The 10,037-nt window shown below is 55.5% G+C and overlaps 1 protein-coding gene across 3 annotated transcripts in view; it reads left to right on the forward strand.

Annotated features, from left to right (window-relative positions):
* Positions 1 to 9,688, forward strand: part of braf (B-Raf proto-oncogene, serine/threonine kinase) — an 84,902-nt gene extending 75,214 nt beyond the window's left edge. For all 3 annotated transcript variants that reach the window (XM_072453358.1, XM_072453359.1, XM_072453360.1), the window contains 5 exons: positions 5,561 to 5,679; positions 5,814 to 5,945; positions 8,632 to 8,766; positions 9,001 to 9,154; positions 9,511 to 9,688. In XM_072453358.1, the coding sequence (XP_072309459.1) occupies positions 5,561 to 5,679; positions 5,814 to 5,945; positions 8,632 to 8,766; positions 9,001 to 9,154; positions 9,511 to 9,533 (563 nt within the window). In that variant the 3' untranslated portion in view covers positions 9,534 to 9,688. The remainder of the gene's footprint in view (positions 1 to 5,560; positions 5,680 to 5,813; positions 5,946 to 8,631; positions 8,767 to 9,000; positions 9,155 to 9,510) is intronic.
* The last annotated feature ends 349 nt before the right edge of the window (positions 9,689 to 10,037 follow it).

The raw sequence follows: 10,037 nt of genomic DNA on the forward strand, positions 1-10,037 counted from the left end.
TTCTCCTGGTTGCTCTCTTGGTTGTTCTCCTGGTTGCTCTCCTGGTTGCTCTCTTGGTTGCTCTCCTGGTTGTTCTCCTGGTTGTTCTCCTGGTTGTTCTCCTGGTTGCTCTCCCGGTTGCTCTCCTGGTTGCTCTCCTGGTTGTTCTGCTGGTTGTTCTGCTGGTTGCTCTCCTGGTTGTTCTGCTGGTTGTTCTGCTGGTTGCTCTCCTGGTTGCTCTCCTGGTTGTTCTGCTGGTTGCTCTCCTGGTTGTTCTGCTGGTTGCTCTCCTGGTTGCTCTCCTGGTTGCTCTCCTGGTTGCTCTCCTGGTTGTTCTGCTGGTTGTTCTGCTGGTTGCTCTCCTGGTTGCTCTCCTGGTTGCTCTCCTGGTTGCTCTCTTGGTTGCTCTCCTGGTTGTTCTCCTGGTTGCTCTCCTGCTTGTTCTCCTGCTTGTTCTCCTGGTTGTTCTCCTGGTTGTTCTCCTGGTTGTTCTCCTGCTTGTTCTCCTGCTTGTTCTCCTGGTTGTTCTCCTGGTTGTTCTCCTGGTTGTTCTCCTGGTTGCTCTCCTGGTTGTTCTGCTGGTTGTTCTCCTGGTTGTTCTTCTGGTTGTTCTCCTGGTTGTTCTCCTGCTGGTTCTCCAGGTTGTTCTCCTGGTTGCTCTCCTGGTTGTTCTCCTGGTTGCTCTCCTGGTTGTTCTGCTGGTTGTTCTCCTGGTTGTTCTGCTGGTTGTTCTCCTGGTTGTTCTCCTGGTTGCTCTCCTGGTTGTTCTCCTGGTTGCTCTCTTGGTTGTTCTCCTGGTTGCTCTCCTGGTTGTTCTGCTGGTTGTTCTCCTGGTTGTTCTTCTGGTTGTTCTCCTGGTTGTTCTCCTGCTGGTTCTCCAGGTTGTTCTCCTGGTTGCTCTCCTGGTTGTTCTCCTGGTTGCTCTCCTGGTTGTTCTGCTGGTTGTTCTCCTGGTTGTTCTGCTGGTTGTTCTCCTGGTTGCTCTCCTGGTTGCTCTCCTGGTTGTTCTCCTGGTTGCTCTCCTGGTTGCTCTCCTGGTTGCTCTCTTGGTTGCTCTCCTGGTTGTTCTCCTGGTTGCTCTCCTGCTTGTTCTCCTGGTTGTTCTCCTGCTGGTTCTCCTGGTTGTTCTCCTGGTTGTTCTCCTGGTTGTTCTCCTGGTTGTTCTCCTGCTTGTTCTCCTGCTTGTTCTCCTGGTTGTTCTCCTGGTTGTTCTCCTGGTTGTTCTCCTGGTTGCTCTCCTGGTTGTTCTGCTGGTTGTTCTCCTGGTTGTTCTTCTGGTTGTTCTCCTGGTTGTTCTCCTGCTGGTTCTCCAGGTTGTTCTCCTGGTTGCTCTCCTGGTTGTTCTCCTGGTTGCTCTCCTGGTTGTTCTGCTGGTTGTTCTCCTGGTTGTTCTGCTGGTTGTTCTCCTGGTTGTTCTCCTGGTTGCTCTCCTGGTTGCTCTCCTGGTTGTTCTCCTGGTTGCTCTCTTGGTTGTTCTCCTGGTTGCTCTCCTGGTTGCTCTCTTGGTTGCTCTCCTGGTTGTTCTCCTGGTTGTTCTCCTGGTTGTTCTCCTGGTTGCTCTCCTGGTTGCTCTCCTGGTTGCTCTCCTGGTTGCTCTCCTGGTTGTTCTGCTGGTTGCTCTCCTGGTTGCTCTCCTGGTTGTTCTGCTGGTTGTTCTGCTGGTTGCTCTCCTGGTTTCTCTCCTGGTTGTTCTGCTGGTTGCTCTCCTGGTTGCTCTCCTGGTTGCTCTCCTGGTTGCTCTCCTGGTTGTTCTGCTGGTTGCTCTCCTGGTTGCTCTCCTGGTTGCTCTCCTGGTTGTTCTGCTGGTTGTTCTCCTGGTTGTTCTTCTGGTTGTTCTCCTGGTTGTTCTCCTGCTGGTTCTCCAGGTTGTTCTCCTGGTTGCTCTCCTGGTTGTTCTCCTGGTTGCTCTCCTGGTTGTTCTGCTGGTTGTTCTCCTGGTTTTTCTGCTGGTTGTTCTCCTGGTTGTTCTCCTGGTTGCTCTCCTGGTTGCTCTCCTGGTTGTTCTCTTGGTTGTTCTCCTGGTTGCTCTCCTGGTTGCTCTCTTGGTTGCTCTCCTGGTTGTTCTCCTGGTTGTTCTCCTGGTTGTTCTCCTGGTTGCTCTCCTGGTTGCTCTCCTGGTTGCTCTCCTGGTTGCTCTCCTGGTTGTTCTGCTGGTTGCTCTCCTGGTTGCTCTCCTGGTTGTTCTGCTGGTTGTTCTGCTGGTTGCTCTCCTGGTTGCTCTCCTGGTTGTTCTGCTGGTTGCTCTCCTGGTTGCTCTCCTGGTTGCTCTCCTGGTTGCTCTCCTGGTTGTTCTGCTGGTTGCTCTCCTGGTTGCTCTCCTGGTTGCTCTCCTGGTTGCTCTCCTGGTTGTTCTGCTGGTTGCTCTCCTGGTTGCTCTCCTGGTTGTTCTGCTGGTTGTTCTGCTGGTTGCTCTCCTGGTTGCTCTCCTGGTTGCTCTCCTGGTTGCTCTCCTGGTTGTTCTGCTGGTTGTTCTCCTGGTTGCTCTCCTGGTTGCTCTCCTGGTTGCTCTCCTGGTTGCTCTCCTGGTTGTTCTGCTGGTTGTTCTGCTGGTTGCTCTCCTGGTTGTTCTGCTGGTTGTTCTGCTGGTTGCTCTCCTGGTTGCTCTCCTGGTTGTTCTGCTGGTTGCTCTCCTGGTTGCTCTCCTGGTTGCTCTCCTGGTTGTTCTGCTGGTTGCTCTCCTGGTTGCTCTCCTGGTTGCTCTCCTGGTTGCTCTCCTGGTTGCTCTCCTGGTTGTTCTGCTGGTTGTTCTGCTGGTTGCTCTCCTGGTTGTTCTGCTGGTTGTTCTGCTGGTTGCTCTCCTGGTTGCTCTCCTGGTTGTTCTGCTGGTTGCTCTCCTGGTTGCTCTCCTGGTTGCTCTCCTGGTTGTTCTGCTGGTTGCTCTCCTGGTTGCTCTCCTGGTTGCTCTCCTGGTTGCTCTCCTGGTTGCTCTCCTGGTTGTTCTGCTGGTTGTTCTGCTGGTTGCTCTCCTGGTTGTTCTGCTGGTTGTTCTGCTGGTTGCTCTCCTGGTTGCTCTCCTGGTTGTTCTGCTGGTTGCTCTCCTGGTTGTTCTCCTGGTTGCTCTCCTGCTTGTTCTCCTGCTTGTTCTCCTGGTTGTTCTCCTGGTTGTTCTCCTGGTTGTTCTCCTGCTTGTTCTCCTGCTTGTTCTCCTGGTTGTTCTCCTGGTTGTTCTCCTGGTTGTTCTCCTGGTTGCTCTCCTGGTTGTTCTGCTGGTTGTTCTCCTGGTTGTTCTTCTGGTTGTTCTCCTGGTTGTTCTCCTGCTGGTTCTCCAGGTTGTTCTCCTGGTTGCTCTCCTGGTTGTTCTCCTGGTTGCTCTCCTGGTTGTTCTGCTGGTTGTTCTCCTGGTTGTTCTGCTGGTTGTTCTCCTGGTTGTTCTCCTGGTTGCTCTCCTGGTTGTTCTCCTGGTTGCTCTCTTGGTTGTTCTCCTGGTTGCTCTCCTGGTTGTTCTGCTGGTTGTTCTCCTGGTTGTTCTTCTGGTTGTTCTCCTGGTTGTTCTCCTGCTGGTTCTCCAGGTTGTTCTCCTGGTTGCTCTCCTGGTTGTTCTCCTGGTTGCTCTCCTGGTTGTTCTGCTGGTTGTTCTCCTGGTTGTTCTGCTGGTTGTTCTCCTGGTTGCTCTCCTGGTTGCTCTCCTGGTTGTTCTCCTGGTTGCTCTCCTGGTTGCTCTCCTGGTTGCTCTCTTGGTTGCTCTCCTGGTTGTTCTCCTGGTTGCTCTCCTGCTTGTTCTCCTGGTTGTTCTCCTGCTGGTTCTCCTGGTTGTTCTCCTGGTTGTTCTCCTGGTTGTTCTCCTGGTTGTTCTCCTGCTTGTTCTCCTGCTTGTTCTCCTGGTTGTTCTCCTGGTTGTTCTCCTGGTTGTTCTCCTGGTTGCTCTCCTGGTTGTTCTGCTGGTTGTTCTCCTGGTTGTTCTTCTGGTTGTTCTCCTGGTTGTTCTCCTGCTGGTTCTCCAGGTTGTTCTCCTGGTTGCTCTCCTGGTTGTTCTCCTGGTTGCTCTCCTGGTTGTTCTGCTGGTTGTTCTCCTGGTTGTTCTGCTGGTTGTTCTCCTGGTTGTTCTCCTGGTTGCTCTCCTGGTTGCTCTCCTGGTTGTTCTCCTGGTTGCTCTCTTGGTTGTTCTCCTGGTTGCTCTCCTGGTTGCTCTCTTGGTTGCTCTCCTGGTTGTTCTCCTGGTTGTTCTCCTGGTTGTTCTCCTGGTTGCTCTCCTGGTTGCTCTCCTGGTTGCTCTCCTGGTTGCTCTCCTGGTTGTTCTGCTGGTTGCTCTCCTGGTTGCTCTCCTGGTTGTTCTGCTGGTTGTTCTGCTGGTTGCTCTCCTGGTTGCTCTCCTGGTTGTTCTGCTGGTTGCTCTCCTGGTTGCTCTCCTGGTTGCTCTCCTGGTTGCTCTCCTGGTTGTTCTGCTGGTTGCTCTCCTGGTTGCTCTCCTGGTTGCTCTCCTGGTTGTTCTGCTGGTTGTTCTCCTGGTTGTTCTTCTGGTTGTTCTCCTGGTTGTTCTCCTGCTGGTTCTCCAGGTTGTTCTCCTGGTTGCTCTCCTGGTTGTTCTCCTGGTTGCTCTCCTGGTTGTTCTGCTGGTTGTTCTCCTGGTTTTTCTGCTGGTTGTTCTCCTGGTTGTTCTCCTGGTTGCTCTCCTGGTTGCTCTCCTGGTTGTTCTCTTGGTTGTTCTCCTGGTTGCTCTCCTGGTTGCTCTCTTGGTTGCTCTCCTGGTTGTTCTCCTGGTTGTTCTCCTGGTTGTTCTCCTGGTTGCTCTCCTGGTTGCTCTCCTGGTTGCTCTCCTGGTTGCTCTCCTGGTTGTTCTGCTGGTTGCTCTCCTGGTTGCTCTCCTGGTTGTTCTGCTGGTTGTTCTGCTGGTTGCTCTCCTGGTTGCTCTCCTGGTTGTTCTGCTGGTTGCTCTCCTGGTTGCTCTCCTGGTTGCTCTCCTGGTTGCTCTCCTGGTTGTTCTGCTGGTTGCTCTCCTGGTTGCTCTCCTGGTTGCTCTCCTGGTTGCTCTCCTGGTTGTTCTGCTGGTTGCTCTCCTGGTTGCTCTCCTGGTTGTTCTGCTGGTTGTTCTGCTGGTTGCTCTCCTGGTTGCTCTCCTGGTTGCTCTCCTGGTTGCTCTCCTGGTTGTTCTGCTGGTTGTTCTCCTGGTTGCTCTCCTGGTTGCTCTCCTGGTTGCTCTCCTGGTTGCTCTCCTGGTTGTTCTGCTGGTTGTTCTGCTGGTTGCTCTCCTGGTTGTTCTGCTGGTTGTTCTGCTGGTTGCTCTCCTGGTTGCTCTCCTGGTTGTTCTGCTGGTTGCTCTCCTGGTTGCTCTCCTGGTTGCTCTCCTGGTTGTTCTGCTGGTTGCTCTCCTGGTTGCTCTCCTGGTTGCTCTCCTGGTTGCTCTCCTGGTTGCTCTCCTGGTTGTTCTGCTGGTTGTTCTGCTGGTTGCTCTCCTGGTTGTTCTGCTGGTTGTTCTGCTGGTTGCTCTCCTGGTTGCTCTCCTGGTTGTTCTGCTGGTTGCTCTCCTGGTTGCTCTCCTGGTTGCTCTCCTGGTTGTTCTGCTGGTTGCTCTCCTGGTTGCTCTCCTGGTTGCTCTCCTGGTTGCTCTCCTGGTTGTTCTGCTGGTTTCCTCAGCCGCTCTCAGACATCTTCCTCCATGAAGACCTGACAGTGAAGATCGGGGACTTCGGGTTGGCCACGGTCAAGTCTCGCTGGAGCGGCTCGCATCAGTTCGAGCAGCTCTCTGGCTCCATCCTGTGGATGGTCAGTGACTTTTGTTATTTCTTTCTTCATATTTTCCCTTTAATAAAAGTGTGGGAAAGTTAGCACGCTAACGCTAACGCTCACATGACATGTTACCACGGCGACGCACGGACACACCACATGTTTGTGCTCAGGCTCCAGAAGTGATCCGGCTCCAGGACAAAAACCCCTACAGTTTCCAGTCGGACGTTTACGCTTTTGGGATCGTTTTGTACGAACTCATGTCGGGCGCTCTGCCCTACTCCAACATCAACAACAGAGATCAGGTACTCCCTCTGTCAGACACTCCCTCTGTCAGACACTCCCTCTGTCAGACACTCCCTCTGTCAGACACTCCCTCTGTCAGACACTCCCTCTGTCAGACACTCCCTCTGTCAGACACTCCCTCTGTCGGGCACTCCCTCTGTCAGACACTCCCTCTGTCAGACACTCCCTCTGTCAGACACTCCCTCTGTCGGGCACTCCCTCTGTCAGACACTCCCTCTGTCAGACACTCCCTCTGTCAGACACTCCCTCTGTCAGACACTCCCTCTGTCGGGCACTCCCTCTGTCAGACACTCCCTCTGTCAGACACTCCCTCTGTCAGACACTCCCTCTGTCGGGCACTCCCTCTGTCAGACACTCCCTCTGTCAGACACTCCCTCTGTCAGACACTCCCTCTGTCGGGCACTCCCTCTGTCAGACACTCCCTCTGTCAGACACTCCCTCTGTCGGACACTCCCTCTGTCAGACACTCCCTCTGTCGGGCACTCCCTCTGTCAGACACTCCCTCTGTCGGGCACTCCCTCTGTCAGACACTCCCTCTGTCAGACACTCCCTCTGTCGGGCACTCCCTCTGTCGGGCACTCCCTCTGTCAGACACTCCCTCTGTCGGGCACTCCCTCTGTCAGACACTCCCTCTGTCAGACACTCCCTCTGTCGGGCACTCCCTCTGTCGGGCACTCCCTCTGTCAGACACTCCCTCTGTCAGACACTCCCTCTGTCGGGCACTCCCTCTGTCAGACACTCCCTCTGTCAGACACTCCCTCTGTCAGACACTCCCTCTGTCGGACACTCCCTCTGTCAGACACTCCCTCTGTCAGACACTCCCTCTGTCGGGCACTCCCTCTGTCAGACACTCCCTCTGTCAGACACTCCCTCTGTCGGGCACTCCCTCTGTCAGACACTCCCTCTGTCAGACACTCCCTCTGTCAGACACTCCCTCTGTCAGACACTCCCTCTGTCGGGCACTCCCTCTGTCAGACACTCCCTCTGTCAGACACTCCCTCTGTCAGACACTCCCTCTGTCGGGCACTCCCTCTGTCAGACACTCCCTCTGTCAGACACTCCCTCTGTCGGGCACTCCCTCTGTCAGACACTCCCTCTGTCAGACACTCCCTCTGTCGGGCACTCCCTCTGTCAGACACTCCCTCTGTCAGACACTCCCTCTGTCAGACACTCCCTCTGTCGGACACTCCCTCTGTCAGACACTCCCTCTGTCAGACACTCCCTCTGTCGGGCACTCCCTCTGTCAGACACTCCCTCTGTCAGACACTCCCTCTGTCGGACACTCCCTCTGTCGGACACTCCCTCTGTCAGACACTCCCTCTGTCAGACACTCCCTCTGTCAGACACTCCCTCTGTCGGGCACTCCCTCTGTCGGGCACTCCCTCTGTCAGACACTCCCTCTGTCAGACACTCCCTCTGTCGGGCACTCCCTCTGTCAGACACTCCCTCTGTCAGACACTCCCTCTGTCGGACACTCCCTCTGTCAGACACTCCCTCTGTCGGGCACTCCCTCTGTCGGGCACTCCCTCTGTCGGGCACTCCCTCTGTCAGACACTCCCTCTGTCAGACACTCCCTCTGTCGGGCACTCCCTCTGTCGGGCACTCCCTCTGTCAGACACTCTCTCTGTCGGGCACTCCCTCTGTCAGACACTCCCTCTGTCAGACACTCCCTCTGTCGGGCACTCCCTCTGTCGGGCACTCCCTCTGTCGGGCACTCCCTCTGTCAGACACTCCCTCTGTCAGACACTCCCTCTGTCGGGCACTCCCTCTGTCAGACACTCCCTCTGTCAGACACTCCCTCTGTCAGACACTCCCTCTGTCAGGCACTCCCTCTGTCGGGCACTCCCTCTGTCGGGCACTCCCTCTGTCGGGCACTCCCTCTGTCGGGCACTCCCTCTGTCAGACACTCCCTCTGTCAGACACTCCCTCTGTCGGGCACTCCCTCTGTCAGACACTCCCTCTGTCGGGCACTCCCTCTGTCAGACACTCCCTCTGTCGGGCACTCCCTCTGTCGGGCACTCCCTCTGTCAGACACTCCCTCTGTCGAGCACTCCCTCTGTCAGACACTCCCTCTGTCGGGCACACTCTTTTTAGGTTCAGGTTTAGGACCTTTCACACCTGGTCCCACACCTGGTCCCACACCTGGTCCCACACCTGGTCTCACACCTGGTCCCACACCCGGTCTCACACCCGGTCCCACACCCGGTCCCACACCCGGTCCCACACCCGGTCCCACACCCGGTCCCACACCCGGTCTCACACCCGGTCTCACACCCGGTCTCACACCCGGTCTCACACCTGGTCTCACACCTGGTCCCACACCCGGTCCCACACCTGGTCTCACACCTGGTCTCACACCTGGTCTCACACCCGGTCTCACACCCGGTCTCACACCCGGTCCCACACCCGGTCCCACACCCGGTCTCACACCCGGTCTCACACCCGGTCTCACACCCGGTCTCACACCTGGTCTCACACCTGGTCTCACACCTGGTCTCACACCTGGTCTCACACCCGGTCCCACACCCGGTCTCACACCCGGTCCCACACCCGGTCTCACACCCGGTCTCACACCTGGTCTCACACCTGGTCTCACACCTGGTCCCACACCCGGTCTCACACCCGGTCTCACACCTGGTCCCACACCTGGTCCCACACCTGGTCTCACACCTGGTCTCTCTGCAGATCATCTTCATGGTGGGCAGAGGGTACTTGTCTCCAGACCTGAGTAAAGTTCGCAGTAACTGTCCCAAAGCCATGAAGAGGCTGATGGCCGAGTGTCTGAAGAAGAAGAGAGAGGAGCGCCCGCTTTTCCCACAGGTACCGCCTACTACTACTACTACTACTACTACTACTACTACTACTACTACTACTACTACTACTACTACTACTACTACTACTACTACTACTACTACTACTACTACTACTACTACTACTACCACTACCTACTACCTACTACCTACTACCTACTAACTACAAAATGTTACTTTTAACTGTGAGTACTTGCCACGCCCGTCGTGGTCCCGGGGCAGCTCTGACTCTCGTCTCTCTCAGATCTTGGCGTCCATCGAGTTGTTGGCGCGGTCGCTGCCTAAGATCCACCGCAGCGCTTCAGAGCCGTCGCTGAACCGGGCCGGGTTCCAGACCGAGGACTTCAGCCTGTACGCCTGCGCCTCGCCCAAGACGCCCATCCAGGCCGGCGGATACGGTGGGTCGGGGGGTTTGGGCCGGGTCGGGGGGTTGGGGCCGAGTCAGGGGGTTTGGGCCGGGTCGGGGGGTTGGGGCCGAGTCAGGGGGTTTGGGCCGGGTCGGGGGGTTTGGGCCGGGTCGGGGGGTTTGGGCCGGGTCGGGGGGTTTGGGCCGGGTCGGGGGGTTTGGGCCGGGTCAGGGGGTTTGGGCCGGGTCGGGGGGTTTGTTTTAAAAAGCAATGCCGTTTTGGGCCAACCATTGTGCACGGGGCCAAACAGGTTGTAACGGGCTAAAGGAACGAATCCATTTCAGTAAAATAAAGTAAAATAAAGTAAAATATTGATCTAATCGATTTTTTTAATGTTTTATTTCCAGGAGAATTTTCGGCGTTCAAGTAGAAGTCTCCCAAGTCCTCGAAACGCTACGGCGTGGAATCAGCCACGCCTTTCAGACAAACTGACCCAGAGCCTCGGGCCCCAGAGCCTCGGGCCCCCTGAGCCTCGGGCCCCCAGAGCCTCGGGCCCCCAGAGCCTCGGGCCCCAGAGCCTCGGGCCCCAGAGCCTCGGGCCCCAGAGCCTCGGGCCCCAGAGCCTCGGGCCCCAGAGCCTCCACAAAACTTGAAAGATTGTTCTCAAATCTGAATTTCTTGTTTTTTGAGCAAGTTTTTGGAGAAAATGAGACGAGGCATTTTTTATTTATCTTTATTTTTACATCTGAAGTTTTTCTTTTTAAGATTTTGTTCCAATGTTTTGTAATCCAGACGTAACACTTATTAAAGTAGTTCTACTAGACCTGGTTTAGACCTGGTTTAGTCCTGGTTTAGACCTGGTTTAGACCTGGTTTAGTCCTGGTTTAGACCTGGTTTAGTCCTGGTTTAGTCCTGGTTTAGACCTGGTTTAGAC

This window comes from Eucyclogobius newberryi, unplaced genomic scaffold (genome assembly GCF_026437365.1).
Source record: "Eucyclogobius newberryi isolate DKJ021-1_F unplaced genomic scaffold, fEucNew1.0.hap1 SCAF_2, whole genome shotgun sequence".
Lineage (NCBI taxonomy): Eukaryota > Metazoa > Chordata > Actinopteri > Gobiiformes > Gobiidae > Eucyclogobius > Eucyclogobius newberryi.